This window comes from Mya arenaria, chromosome 1, assembly GCF_026914265.1.
Source record: "Mya arenaria isolate MELC-2E11 chromosome 1, ASM2691426v1".
Classification (NCBI taxonomy): domain Eukaryota; kingdom Metazoa; phylum Mollusca; class Bivalvia; order Myida; family Myidae; genus Mya; species Mya arenaria.
This window is the reverse complement of record NC_069122.1, coordinates 60,441,617-60,458,025: the sequence shown is the minus strand read 5'-3', so window position 1 is coordinate 60,458,025 and position 16,409 is coordinate 60,441,617. Positions and strand designations below refer to the sequence as shown.

The 16,409-nt window shown below is 36.7% G+C and overlaps 1 protein-coding gene across 5 annotated transcripts in view; it reads left to right on the top strand.

The window, feature by feature from the left end:
• Window positions 1–16,409, top strand: part of LOC128216190 (uncharacterized) — a 59,325-nt gene that overhangs the window by 38,814 nt on the left and 4,102 nt on the right. For 4 of the 5 annotated variants that reach the window (XM_052923068.1, XM_052922995.1, XM_052922860.1 and 1 more), the window contains exons 4-8: window positions 2,697–2,792; window positions 12,052–12,167; window positions 13,764–14,016; window positions 14,353–14,558; window positions 16,229–16,364. In XM_052923068.1, the coding sequence (XP_052779028.1) occupies window positions 2,697–2,792; window positions 12,052–12,167; window positions 13,764–14,016; window positions 14,353–14,558; window positions 16,229–16,364 (807 nt within the window). Of the gene's footprint in view, window positions 1–684; window positions 852–2,696; window positions 2,793–12,051; window positions 12,168–13,763; window positions 14,017–14,352; window positions 14,559–16,228; window positions 16,365–16,409 lie in introns of all 5 variants that reach the window. The other variant, XM_052922923.1, reaches the window with a different exon arrangement.

The following is a 16,409-nucleotide window of genomic DNA, read 5'->3' as shown; positions in this document are numbered from 1 at the left end:
TGGCACCTTTATAATATATTGGTATTCAAGATAATCTTTTATTGTTTGCTATTACCCCATAAAATTTGCAGGAAAAGTTAAAAACCTGAACAACAACTTTTGAAACTTTGCATATTAATATGTGAAACTTAGCTGGGTCACTAAGCAAGCCAAATGGCAACCTCTTAACTTTACATTGTAAGGCAATTTGCATACATGTCTTCATCAACTCATGTGCTTCTGCACATATATGTTATCTCTGCTTCTGCCATTGCCAAGCTTTTCAAACTAATAAATATGTATTTATGTGCTTTAATAAAACAGTTTAAAATATATTCATAATGCTGATATATATATGATCAACTGTTGTGAAAAAGAATGAGTCGTGATAATGTTATAACCATGTGGTATTCATTTGAAGAATTCTGAGCTTTTTGCATTACATAATTATAATATTTGAACAATGTTTTTTCTGAACATAACATTAAAGATAATATAAAACCAGGTTGCTCCTTTTGTATTCAGCATTTAAATTGTATAATTACCATGGAACAAACCTCAAAACATAATATACAGTTGATATATTTTAGGAAGTTTTGGATGTGACTTGGGGGGATGTTAATATGCAATCAAATTTGAGATATCCATGGAATTATGAAATTTTGTGTACACTTGGCTCATGCTTCACAATCCTTTGCTTGACAGAGTTTCCTGGTCATATACTGACATCAGTGGAACCACCATTAAATTGACAGATGGTTTTTATCCGGATAAGGCTGCTGCAGACACATACTTCAATGGCCAAGATTCTAAATTTAAATTTGAATATGCTCCTGATGCAGCTGGTTATTCCTTCACTCTACAGTTGAAAGGTTGATAGAGAAAACTTGACTGTTATTACTGAAAATAGTTTAAGTGGCTGGCTTAAATTTACAAAGTTATGACTTGATATATTAAAAAAAAAAGATTGCTATAAACAACCTAATTATATTTTTTTATTTTCATCCACAAACTAACCTGATTTTATTTTGACTTGAGCCAGCATACTTAATACATAATACAGTTAATTTAATATTACTATTTATATATGAGAATGTAGTCACTTAAATTGATCAGTTGTCATCAAAATCTACTTGCCAGGGAAGTTATTGCTTTGTTAGGCACAATATCCAGTCAAACAAATGTGCAATGCTTTTTTTATGTTTATGTAGACTACCTTCTCATAGAATTAAACAGTTTAGTTGTTGTTTTACTAATTATAAAACATTGCATAGATACATTCCAGTAATACATAGTCATTATTATTAGAGTGATAATATTAGAACTTAAATATGTAACATACTTTTTAAGCAGATATGAAGATGAAAGTATCAGAGAAAAGAAACTAAAAGAAGTTGTCCTCCTGATATAACCAGATTTTATGAGAGAAAAAGAAATTTCTACTTTTGCAATATTTATGCAAATAAAGGAATGTCTCTAAGTAATAATTGAGTTAAATAGTTTAAGGAAGGGCATGTGGGCGATAAGTTAGCATGGTACCAATACCTGCATTATGTGCAACATTATGATGCTGTTCACTGCATGAAATTTATTGTACACATTTAAAGACATTGTATCCTTTTTTCTGTCAATTTTGGTCCCCTTCTTGATCACAGTTTCTTTCCTGATGAGCCTTCCCTATAATATGTTTCTCCAACTGTTTTATGTCAATGTCTATGTAACCATTATCTTCATTATCTTTGCCATCATCATCTATGTCATTATCATCATCATTGTCATCATTTGTATAACAACCCATTCCATTTATTCACTGTTGGCTTTTTGCCAGGATTGTGGGAATGATTTAAGCAATTCAAGAATGCTAATGAGAATGGGCAAAAAAATAAAAGAATAATGGAAAATTTAATGATTTTTTTATGTTGAACAAAAATGTTAAGCTTTTTATTCCGTTTGGTGATTTACCCTTAATAGCTATCAGCTCTCTACTAATTACATTGTTGTATACTCTTTTCCTTGCACTGCATGTTTGAGGTGCTTTTCTAGTGTTCTTGTTGTATAATACTTGTGCATGTTATTATTCTAGTTTGATTGACCTGTTGTGTGATGGATCTAGATTTGTTCAGTGAGCCCTAGAAAGGGAACATTAATTGTGTGTTTTTTTTTGCAAAAGACAGCTACAAATTTCTGTTAAATATCTTAATGTTTGATCATATTTTTATAAAATTGTTTTTGGTTGTCTTACTTGACAGGTCAGTCTTAACTGTGAATATTGGTGTATGAAGGTTTAGATGCATATTAGTATGGTTAAATATGTGCTCCGAGTTCCTGTCTTGTTGAAAAAATATATACAATTTTTTCAATTAGTAAATGAATATTTGTCTAAAATTTAATGCATGTCATTTGTTATGATATGTATTTTGATGTACCAAAATGTTTAATCTGAGCAAGACACATAATTTGACCACTGCGCTTACCGTAGATTTCTTTTTGTTCAGAATGTTCATTATAACATAAGTGATTATACTTTGTAAACTTTTAAATAAATATTTTAAAGCTGTTTTTAAAAGAAATATAAAATGTAATGTTTGTAAAATATTTAATGTTTACAAATTTTGTACCAGTAATGTATCATATATTGTTTCAATGAACAAATTTGCCTAAATTTTTTTAGGCTAAATATCTTGATGCTCCTATTAACCCTGTACCATATTTTGCAGGGGTAACATACAGTGATGATGGTATTTACACTTGTTCACTTCTCCAAGGTGGTACAACAGTCATTGACCAGAAGACAGTCCAAGTTACCGTTGTTCGTAAGTTAACTATTGACAATGTTTATCAGATAGTTGGAATGATGTTAATCATGTCTCATCTAGCTGAAATGATGATAACCATGCATCATGTTTCAGAACTACTTTAAAAATCCTTTGTAGTTACTTCCCCTTGATCAAAACAGAACACTTCACTTTGAACCAGAAAATGTTGGCAAATTCAAAAAAATGTTTTTTACATTTAAATAAATATATATTTGGAAATTAACAACTTACAGTTTATTACCGGTTATCCTGTTTTTCAAACGTTTTCTTGATCTTGAAGCTGAATGTTGGAACATTTGCTTTCATACCAAATAAATTACAGACGATAACAACTGTTCGAACATAAAAAGAATGTTATATCATCGTTCAAATTTATTTTTAACTGTTTGTCGTTGTAATACGTAAAACGAGCTTCCCGGAAAATTCACACAACAATTTACAGATAATCTGATATTTTTACCCCACCCACGTCTCAAAATATGTCAACAAACTAGCGTGGTCCTCATCATTACCTTGAAAACGACCTGTCTTCAAGCAAAACAGGCTGGTCTCTGACAGTAAGATGACTGAATATCCATGTATCATAAAACACACTCTAAAACTAAGAAAAATGTTTAAAATTCATGATTATCCGCATTTGTTTTGCTATCACATTTGACCTTCCAAATTTTCCTTCACTAAACAGCGGCGTAGTAATTTGGTTATGTATGCATGCCCTGCTTAAAATAAAAGTGTTTTCGTTATTTTTTGAAACATATGTGCACTTATTAAACTTCATTGATTACTGTTCATAAAAGCTTTGCACTAAAAACGAGCGAATAATAAACAATAAGAATGAATAGCAGAGAACTTTTTCTCAACAAACCGGAAATAGAAAAGTTGACAGCTATAATTTTGCCTGAGGGGCACAGGTAGCGGCGTAAATAACACCCTTTTCAAAAAAGGGGGTTATTAAGAAATAAATTAAAAAACTAATAAAACTCCAAAAATAAGCATAAAAGAAACAGAAAATTTGTTTATTTCAGTGTAAGATCGTATTTAATTTCAGTCGAGATCATAGAAAAACTATATTTTCACTCGTGGCTTTGCCACAAGTGAAAATATGTTTTTCTATGACACTTGTGAAATAAAATATGATCTTACACTGAAATAAACAAATATCCTCTATGTCTCATATTGTCAGAATGCTGATAAATATGCCTCATATGGTTAGAACATTACATAACCACGTCACATTTAGTCACTATAGCGATTAGTTGATGACAATAACTAGATCTCGTATAGTCGAAATATTGATAACCATGTTTCTTAAGGTCAGAACGACAATAACCATGGTCAAATAGTAGGAATGACGATATTTTGGTTTCATAAATATAGTCCGAATGACGATGACCATGTCTCGTATAGTCGGTATGACGAATTAAGGCTCAAATGCAGTCATAAGAAGCTAACCGTGTCTCATATAGTCAAATAGCGATAAATAAGTCTCAAACATAAAGTTAGAATGACAATAGCTAGGTCACATATGGTGGGAATGATGATAACCTCGTCAAATATGGTCGGAATGATGATAACCACGTCTCATATGGTGGGAATGATGATAACCACGTCTCATATGGTCGGAATGATGATAACCACGTCTCATATGGTGGGAATGATGATAACCACGTCTCATATGGTGGGAATGATGATAACCACATTTCATATGGTCGGAATGATGATAACCACATTTCATATGGTCGGAATGATGATAACCACGTCTCATATGGTCGGAATGATGATAACCACGTCTCATATGGTGGGAATGATAGTAACCACGTCTCATATGGTCGGAATGATGATAACCACGTCTCATATGGTGGGAATGATGATAACCACGTCTCATATGGTGGGAATGATGATAACCACGTCTCATATGGTGGGAATGATGATAACCACGTCTCATATGGTGGGAATGATGATAACCACGTCTCATATGGTGGGAATGATGATAACCACGTCTCATATGGTCGGAATGATGATAACCACGTCTCATATGGTGGGAATGATAGTAACCACATCTAATATGGTCCGAATGATGATAACCACGTCTCATATGGTGGGAATGATGATAACCACATCTCATATGGTGGGAATGATGATAACCACGTCTCATATGGTGGGAATGATGATAACCACTTCTCATATGGTCGGAATGATAATAAGCACTTCTCATATGGTGGGAATGATGATAACCACGTCTCATATGGTGGGAATGATGATAACCACATCTCATATGGTGGGAATGATGATAATAATGGCACTGTCTCGTGTAGTCTGAATGATGATAATTATGGCACTGTCTCGTGTAGTCTGAATGATGATAATTATGGCACTGTCTCGTGTAGTCGGAATGATGATAATTATGGCACTGTCTCATGAAGTCTGAATGATGATAATTATGGCACTGTCTCATGTAGTCGGAATGATGATAATTATGGCACTGTCTCTTGTAGTCGGAATGATGATAATTATGGCATTGTCTTATATAGTCGGAATGATGATAATTATGGCATTGTCTCATGTAGTCTGAATGATGATAACTATGGCATTGTCTCATGTAGTCTGAATGATGATAATTATGGCACTGTCCCATGTAGTTGGAATGATGATAATTATGGCACTGTCTCATGTAGTTGGAATGATGATAATTATGGCACTGTCTCTTGTAGTCGGAATGATGATAATTATGGCACTGTCTCTTGTAGTCGGAATGATGATAACTATGGCACTGTCTCGTGTAGTCGGAATGATGATAACTATGGCATTGTCTCATGTAGTCTGAATGATGATAATTATGGCATTGTCTCATGTAGTCGGAATGATGATAATTATGGAACTGTCTCTTGTAGTCGGAATGATGATAACTATGGCACTGTCTCGTGTAGTCTGAATGATGATAATTATGGCATTGTCTCATGTAGTCTGAATGATGATAATTATGGCATTGTCTCATGTAGTCGGAATGATGATAATTATGGCACTGTCTCTTGTAGTCGGAATGATGATAACTATGGCACTGTCTCGTGTAGTCGGAATGATGATAATTATGGCATTGTCTCATGTAGTCTGAATGATGATAATTATGGCATTGTCTCATGTAGTCGGAATGATGATAATTATGGCACTGTCTCTTGTAGTCGGAATGATGATAATTATGGCATTGTCTTATGTAGTCGGAATGATGATAATTATGGCACTGTCTCATGTAGTCTGAATGATGATAACTATGGCATTGTCTCATGTAGTCTGAATGATGATAATTATGGCACTGTCTCATGTAGTCTGAATGATGATAATTATGGCACTGTCTCATGTAGTCTGAATGATGATAATTATGGCACTGTCTCATGTAGTCGGAATGATGATAATTATGGCACTGTCTCATGTAGTCTGAATGATGATAATTATGGCACTGTCCCATGTAGTTGGAATGATGATAATTATGGCACTGTCTCATGTAGTTTGAATGATGATAATTATGGCATTGTCTCATGTAGTCTGAATGATGATAATTATGGCACTGTCTCATGTAGTCTGAATGATGATAATTATGGCACTGTCTCTTGTAGTCGGAATGATGATAACTATGGCACTGTCTCGTGTAGTCGGAATGATGATAATTATGGCATTGTCTCATGTAGTCTGAATGATGATAATTATGGCATTGTCTCATGAAGTCGGAATGATGATAACTATGGCACTGTCTCTTGTAGTCGGAATGATGATAACTATGGCATTGTCTCATGAAGTCGGAATGATGATAATTATGGCACTGTGTCATGTAGTCGGAATGATGATAATTATGGCACTGTCTCTTGTAGTCGGAATGATGATAATTATTGCATCATCTTATCTAGTCGGAATGATGATAATTATGGCACTGTCTCATGTAGCCTGAATGATGATAACTATGGCACTGTCTCATGTAGTCTGAATGATGATAATTATGGCACTGTCCCATGTAGTTGGAATGATGATAATTATGGCACTGTCTCATGTTGTCGGAATGATGATAATTATGGCACTGTCTCATGTAGTGGGAATGATGATAATTATGGCACTGTCTCATGTAGTCGGAATGATGATAATTATGGCACTGTCTCATGTAGTCTGAATGATGATAATTATGGCATTGTCTCATGTAGTCTGAATGATGATAATTATGGCATTGTCTCGTGTAGTGGGAATGATGATAATTATGGCACTGTCTCATGTAGTCTGAATGATGATAATTATGGCATTGTGTCATGTAGTCTGAATGATGATAACTGTGGCACTGTCTCGTGTAGTGGGAATGATGATAATTATGGCACTGTCTCATGTAGTCTGAATGATGATAATTATGGCATTGTCTCATGTAGTCGGAATGATGATAATTATGGCATTGTCTCATGTAGTCGGAATGATGATAATTATGGCATTGTCTCATGTAGTCGGAATGATGATAATTATGGCCCTGTCTCGTGTAGTGGGAATGATGATAACTGTGGCACTGTCTCGTGTAATGGGAATGATGATAACTGTGGCACTGTCTCATGTAGTCTGAATGATGATAATAATGGCATTGTCTCATGAAGTCTGAATGATGATAATTATGGCACTGTCTCATGTAGTCGGAATGATGATAATTATGGCACTGTCTCTTGTAGTCGGAATGATGATAATTATGGCATTGTCTTATATAGTTGGAATGATGATAATTATGGCACTGTCTCATGTAGTCTGAATGATGATAACTATGGCATTGTCTCATGTAGTCTGAATGATGATAATTATGGCACTGTCCCATGTAGTTGGAATGATGATAATTATGGCACTGTCTCATGTAGTTGGAATGATGATAATTATGGCACTGTCTCTTGTAGTCTGAATGATGATAATTATGGCACTGTCTCTTGTAGTCGGAATGATGATAACTATGGCACTGTCTCGTGTAGTCGGAATGATGATAATTATGGCATTGTCTCATGTAGTCTGAATGATGATAATTATGGCATTGTCTCATGTAGTCGGAATGATGATAATTATGGCACTGTCTCTTGTAGTCGGAATGATGATAACTATGGCACTGTCTCGTGTAGTCAGAATGATGATAATTATGGCATTGTCTCATGTAGTCTGAATGATGATAATTATGGCACTGTCTCATGTAGTCGGAATGATGATAATTATGGCACTGTCTCTTGTAGTCGGAATGATGATAACTATGGCACTGTCTCGTGTAGTCGGAATGATGATAATTATGGCATTGTCTCATGTAGTCTGAATGATGATAATTATGGCATTGTCTCATGTAGTCGGAATGATGATAATTATGGCACTGTCTCATGTAGTCGGAATGATGATAATTATGGCACTGTCTTATATAGTCGGAATGATGATAATTATGGCACTGTCTCATGTAGTCTGAATGATGATAATTATGGCACTGTCTCATGTAGTCTGAATGATGATAATTATGGCACTGTCTCATGTAGTCTGAATGATGATAATTATGGCACTGTCTCATGTAGTCTGAATGATGATAATTATGGCACTGTCTCATGTAGTCTGAATGATGATAATTATGGCACTGTCTCATGTAGTTGGAATGATGATAATTATGGCACTGTCTCATGTAGTTTGAATGATGATAATTATGGCATTGTCTCATGTAGTCTGAATGATGATAATTATGGCATTGTCTCATGTAGTCTGAATGATGATAATTATGGCACTGTCTCTTGTAGTCGGAATGATGATAACTATGGCACTGTCTCGTGTAGTCGGAATGATGATAATTATGGCATTGTCTCATGTAGTCTGAATGATGATAATTATGGCATTGTCTCATGTAGTCGGAATGATGATAACTATGGCACTGTCTCTTGTAGTCGGAATGATGATAACTATGGCATTGTCTCATGTAGTCGGAATGATGATAATTATGGCACTGTCTCATGTAGTCGGAATGATGATAATTATGGCACTGTCTCTTGTAGTCGGAATGATGATAATTATTGCATTGTCTTATATAGTCGGAATGATGATAATTATGGCACTGTCTCATGTAGTCTGAATGATGATAACTATGGCACTGTCTCATGTAGTCTGAATGATGATAATTATGGCACTGTCTCATGTAGTTGGAATGATGATAATTATGGCACTGTCTCATGTTGTCGGAATGATGATAATTATGGCACTGTCTCATGTAGTGGGAATGATGATAATTATGGCACTGTCTCATGTAGTGGGAATGATGATAATTATGGCACTGTCTCATGTAGTCTGAATGATGATAATTATGGCATTGTCTCATGTAGTCTGAATGATGATAATTATGGCATTGTCTCGTGTAGTGGGAATGATGATAATTATGGCACTGTCTCATGTAGTCTGAATGATGATAATTATGGCATTGTCTCATGTAGTCTGAATGATGATAACTGTGGCACTGTCTCGTGTAGTGGGAATGATGATAATTATGGCACTGTCTCATGTAGTCTGAATGATGATAATTATGGCATTGTCTCATGTAGTCGGAATGATGATAATTATGGCATTGTCTCATGTAGTCGGAATGATGATGATTATGGCATTGTCTCATGTAGTCGGAATGATGATAATTATGGCACTGTCTCGTGTAGTGGGAATGATGATAACTGTGGCACTGTCTCGTGTAATGGGAATGATGATAACTGTGGCACTGTCTCATGTAGTCTGAATGATGATAATTATGGCATTGTCTCATGTAGTCGGAATGATGATAATTATGGCACTGTCTCATGTAGTCGGAATGATGATGACTGAGGCATTGTCTCATGTAGTTGGAATGATGATAATTATGGCATTGTCTCATGTAGTTGGAATGATGATAACTATGGCATTGTCTCATGTAGTCGGAATGATGATAATTATGGCATTGTCTCATGTAGTTGGAATAATGATAACTATGGCATTGTCTCATGTAGTTGGAATGATGATAATAATGGCATTGTCTCATGTAGTCGGAATGATGATAATTATGGCACTGTCTCTTGTAGTCTGAATGATGATAACTATGGCATTGTCTCATGTAGTTGGAATGATGATAATAATGGCATTGTCTCATGTAGTCGGAGTGATGATAATTATGGCACTGTCTCGTGAAGTGGAAATGATGATAATTATGGCACTGTCTCATGTAGTCGGAATGATAATAATTATGGCACTGTCTCTTGTAGTCGGAATGATGATAATTATGGCATTGTCTTATATAGTCGGAATGATGATAATTAAGGCACTGTCTCATGTAGTCTGAATGATGATAATTATGGCATTGTCTCATGTAGTCTGAATGATGATAATTATGGCACTGTCTCATGTAGTTGGAATGATGATAATTATGGCATTGTCTCATGTAGTGGGAATGATGATAATTATGGCATTGTCTCATGTAGTGGGAATGATGATAATTATGGCATTGTCTCATGTAGTCGGAATAATGATAATTATGCCACTGTCTCGTGTAGTGGGAATGATGATAATTATGGCATTGTCTCATGTAGTCTGAATGATGGTAATTATGGCATTGTCTCATGTAGTCGGAATGACGATAACTATGGCACTGTCTCTTGTAGTCCGAATGGTGATAACTATGGCATTGTCTCATGAAGTCGGAATGATGATAATTATGGCACTGTCTCATGTAGTCGGATTGATGATAATTATGGCATTGTCTCATGTAGTCGGAATGATGATAATTATGGCACTGTCACTTGTAGTCGGAATGATGATAATTATGGCATTGTCTTATATAGTCGGAATGATGATAATTATGGCACTGTCTCATGTAGTCTGAATGATGATAACTATGGCACTGTCTCATGTAGTCTGAATGATGATAATTATGGCACTGTCCCATGTAGTTGGAATGATGATAATTATGGCACTGTCTCATGTAGTCTGAATGATGATAATTATGGCATTGTCTCATGTAGTGGGAATGATGATAATTATGGCACTGTCTCATGTAGTGGGAATGATGATAATTATGGCACTGTCTCATGTAGTCTGAATGATGATAATTATGGCATTGTCTCATGTAGTCTGAATGATGATAATTATGGCATTGTCTCATGTAGTCGGAATGATGATAATTATGGCATTGTCTCATGTAGTCTGAATGATGATAATTATGGCACTGTCTCATGTAGTGGGAATGATGATAATTATGGCACTGTCTCATGTAGTCTGAATGATGATAATTATGGCACTGTCTCATGTAGTCGGAATGATGATAATTATGGCATTGTCTCATGTAGTCGGAATGATGATAATTATGGCACTGTCTCGTGTAGTGGGAATGATGATAACTGTGGCACTGTCTCGTGTAATGGGAATGATGATAACTGTGGCACTGTCTCATGTTGTCTGAATGATGATAATTATGGCATTGTCTCATGTAGTCGGAATGATGATAATTATGGCATTGTCTCATGTAGTCGGAATGATGATGACTGAGGCATTGTCTCATGTAGTTGGAATGATGATAATTATGGCATTGTCTTATGAAGTTGGAATGATGATAATTATGGCATTGTCTCATGTAGTCGGAATGATGATAATTATGGCATTGTCTCATGTAGTCTGAATGATGATAATTAAGGCATTGTCTCATGTAGTTGGAATAATGATAATAATGGCATTGTCTCATGAAGTCGGAATGATGATAATTATGGCACTGTCTCTTGTAGTCGGAATGATGATAATTATGGCACTGTCTCATGTAGTCGGAATGATGATATTTATGGCATTGTCTCATGTAGTCGGAATGATGATAACTGTGACATTGTCTCATGTAGTCGGAATGATGATAATTATGGCATTGTCTCATGTTGACGGAATGATGATAATAATGGCATTGTCTCATGTAGTCGGAATGATGATAACTGTGGCATTGTCTCATGTAGTCGGAATGATGATAATTATGGCACTGTCTCATGTAGTCGGAATGATGATAATTATGGCATTGTCTCATGTAGTCGGAATGATGATAACTGTGGCATTGTCTCTTGTAGTCGGAATGATGATAATAATGGCATTGTTTCATGACGCAAAAAAGAAATCAGCTGAAAAGAGGAAAATTAGCATCCCTGTTTATTGGATTAATAAAAGTCAATGTGATGTTGATATGTTGTTGGAGTCATACCTAATATAGAACTGATTAACAATCCTTGCTTCCTTTTTTCAGATCCTGTGGATTCGGTGAAATTGTCACTCAAGCAGGGTGATAATGAACTGTTCAGTGCTATGCAGCCTGCTGGCGTCAACGAGGCTGCCAACAAATTAAAACCTGGAAATTACAAGGTACGGCTCAAGAATGCTTTTATCTGAAACCGTTAGTAGCATTTTTAGTCATAAAACATGAATTTCGAACAGAAATATGAAAATCTACAATCTGATCTTTTGTCAGCAGGCACATACCAAGACAAAAAATAACAAAGTTGTCATAATGTTAAATCTGTCAGAGCGCAGCTTTAAAATTAATGTACTTGCAAACTTTGTCAAATAATACATGGAATATGTATTGTGTATTGGGAAGCGCTTCATATCATAATGGCTTCATTAATTCTTTTTAGCTTTAAAACAGTCAAAGTACAAAATTTGCATTCTCATTCATCAGCGGTTTGATAATGATTCTACTAACCTCTGATAAATAAGAATGCAAAATTGAGTGCAAAACTATATATACTGTGAAATCATTAATGTTTGTGGGGCATTAATGTTAGTGGTTTTCGTGGGTAGGGTGATCCACAAATTTAAGATCCCACGAAATCAACTGCCATGTTATGTACATACTAGTTTATTCGTTACAGAAGTATCAGTATACAGCGTTTATACCGGTCTCACTGTATATTTTACTATCATGGTTTTGTTATTATATATCTGCCTTTAACAAATAATAAACCAAATCAATTAAATGTGTTTTTATTAACCAAATGACAGAAGCACGTGTTAAAACATGTGCTGTTAATGAAAATATCCAGGTTTACAAGATGTGCGTGATGAGTGTCTGTTCTTGATTTTTTTATTTAATGAAATAATCGATTACATTGGAGGTTACTGAGCACCCAACGTGACAAAGTACAAAACAACGCGTTCAATATATTTATTAAACAAAAACGTGTGAATAAATATTGAAATGATCTTGTTTACTCAAATATACGCACCTTTTCGGTGTTTTCTCAGTTTGCAAAATTCTTAATTGGTATTCAATGGCTTCCCCTATCTGTATTTATGATCAGGGTACATCTTCTTTTATGACCTTAATTCCCAATTAAATTGATAATTGACATGGGTATATGCACTAATTGGCATCTCGTACGACTTTAGCGAGTGTCATAAACCGTGTGACGTAGAAAGTCGGAAATCACAGGCTAGCGCGTGGAGAATATGCAGATGATCTAGGACGATCGCATATTCGATTTTTTTTTTCAAAAATTGAAAAAAACACGAATTCAAGTACCCACGAAATTGTATTTTTTCGGCAAACCATGAAATTTCATGCCAACGAATATAAATGATTTCACGGTAGATCATTTTTAGATATCATTGTTGACAAATCAAAATGCTCATTACATTAAGCATTCTTGATTATTGAACACTGACCATCGATATGCTGTTTTGCCGCTAATTTATTTTTCATTAATTTTGTTTAGCACTCTATTTCGCTATTTACACTCAGAATCGGGGCGATTGAACCCGAGTGTAGTACTATAGCATCATCACTGTGGTGTAAGAGAATGAAAATTTGTTGAAAAGAAATAAAAAAAAAGTTAAAGAATAACCGTTAATCAGAAATCGTAGGGACCCAACAAATTACTTCGGATAAATGGTGTTCAGAATAGCGGTGTTCAACTGTATATTAAAAACAGGATATTTATTTATTTCTCTATCTGCAAGGCTATGTGCCAAGCTGAGGGCAGTAACCCTGAACCAGAAATCCATCTGATGATGAATGGAGAGAAATACTCCGGTGCTCCAACCACCATGAAATCCATCATTGACAATCAGCGTCCTAGCTACATGAAGAAAATAGACAAGATGTATGATCTTACACATCGGGAGATGGAACAAGTCTTGTCATGCGAGGCAAACATTCCTGGCGAAATGTACCAACCACAGGTCGCCTCTATGAAACTGAAAGTACAAATTGGTAAGTTTCTCATGGACTTGAATGAAATACAGCATTTCTTTATATGTAAAAAATGAGTTTTCTTTCAAACAATAGTTTCAATGTTGTTTTCCCATTTTTATAGGATGTTTAAATACATGCAAGTAAAGAAAATACAAGTGATAGTGTACAAGATCAAACTGCATTAGAGGTCATTATTCAAAGGGAAGAACTACAGCACAAGTTTTTATGACCCTTGATGATTCAAAAGTGATATTGATAAAACCAAAAATAAAAAAGGACGAGAAAATCAAACAATACAAAACTACTAATATATCATAATTCTGCTCTCAAACTTTAAGACTATTTTATTTCCAGTCAAGCCAACAATTGATTGCGAGAATATCACACGCTCAATCGGTGATAACTATGTGCCAATCGAATGCACAATAACCTCCCAGTCTGATGTTATGTGTGAGATGGTGTCATGGCAGTTTGCTGATAGGAATGAAGTGATCACTCTAGGCGAGGCTGTCAAGGATCCTGAGCAAAAATATGACATTGTGAAAGCTGAATGCACTTCGGTATGTATAATAGGAACCAATATCTAATTTGTTCAAATTCTTGATTTTTTTGTTTATAAAAATACTGTAGAGGATGTGGGTGGAGGTTTGTTAGTGGGTTTATGTTGTTTGTTTGTGGGGGGGGTGTTAGTGGGTTGTAGGTTTGTTAGTGGGTTGGAGGCTTGTGTGTGTGTGTGGGGGGGGGTTTAGTGAGTTGGAGGTTTGTGTGGGGGGGGGGGGGTTGTTAGTGGGTTGTAGGTTTGTTAGTGGGTTGGAGGTTTGTGTTTGGTGGGAGGGTTGTTAGTGGGTTGGAGGTTTGTGTTGTTTGTGTGGGGGGGGGGAGAGTTGATAGTGGGTTGTAGGTTTGTGGGGGGAGGGTTGTTAGTGGGTTGGAGGTTTGTTAGTGGGTTGGAGGTTTGTGTGGGGGGAGGGCTGTTAGTGGGGTGGAGGTTTGTAAGTGGGTCGGAGGTTTGTGTGTGGGGGAGGGCTGTTAGTGGGGTGTAGGTTTGTTAGTGGATTGGAGGTTTGTGTGGGGGAGGGTTGTTAGTGGGTTGGAGGTTTGTTAGTGGGTTGGAGGTTTGTGGGGGGAGGGTTGTTAGTGGGGGGACTGGAGGTTTGTGCGGGGGCTGGAGGTGTGTGTGTGTGTTGGTTGGTGCTTTGTGTGTGGGGTGGAGGTTTGTGTGGGGTGGGGGGAGCGGGGGCTGGAGGTTTGTGCGGGGGCTGGAGGTGTGTGTGTGTGTTGGTTGGTGCTATGTGTGTGGGGTGGAGGTTTGTGCGGGAGCTGGAGGTTTGTGCGGGGGCTGGAGGTGTGTGTGGGTTGGTGCTTTGTGCGGGGGCTGGAGGTTTGTGTGGGGTGGAGGTTTGTGCGGGGGGAGGTTTGTGCGGGGATGGTGGTTCGTGTGGGGTGGAGGTTTGTGCGGGGGCTGGAGGTGTGTGTGTGTGTGTTGGTTGGTGCTTTGTGTGTGGGGTGGAGGTTTGTGCGGGGGTGGTGGTTTGTGTGGGGGCTGGAGGTGTGTGTGTGGGGGGTGGAGGTTTGTGCGGGGGCTGGAGGTGTGTGTGTGTGGGGTGGAGGTTTGTTCGGGGGCTGGAGGTGTGTGTGGTGGGGGTGGAGGTTTGTGCGGGGGCTGGAGGTGTGTGTGTGTGTGTTGGTTGGTGCTTTGTGTGTGGGGTGGAGGTTTGTGTGGGGGTGGTGGTTTGTGTGGGGTGGAGGTTTATGTGGGGTGGAGGTTTGTGTATTGGGTGGTGCTTTGTGTGTGGGGAATGGAGGTTTGTGTGTCAGCTGGAGGTGTGTGGGGGTGCTTTGTGTGTGTGGTGGGTGGAGGTTTTTGTGTGTGATGGAAAAAAATAAATAAAGATATTTAGTCTGCCTCTTATTCCACTTTTTACGAGCATGGCTTCTTTTGTGCATAAATCCAGTCACTATTCAACTATTTGTTATTCATATGAAGTTCAAATTGTAATAATTGAATTAATGAACCTAGGGCGGTATTCATAAAGCGTCCTTTTCTAATTTAAGTCAATTTCTTAAAATTTATATAGTCAAATGAAAAGAAATGTATAGGTGTTTTTAAGTTTTATGAATACCGCCCCTGATGTATATTATTTTTTAAAATTAAATTTCTTAATTTGTATGTACTCTTTGTTGGTTCATTGTATTCTCAAACTCTAACCCACATATATCTATTCTTCAGGTTGATGAAAAAACTGCGAAGACAACATTGACGATATACAAGGCAAATGCTGCCCACTTCAAGGCAGTCTACTATGTAAACTACGGAGTTGGTGAAGACCTGCACAGACATCCTGTCAGCATAAACCTAGACACAAGTAAGTCCTTGTTAACATGTTAAAAGTCTTGTTGGCTGTTGAAAA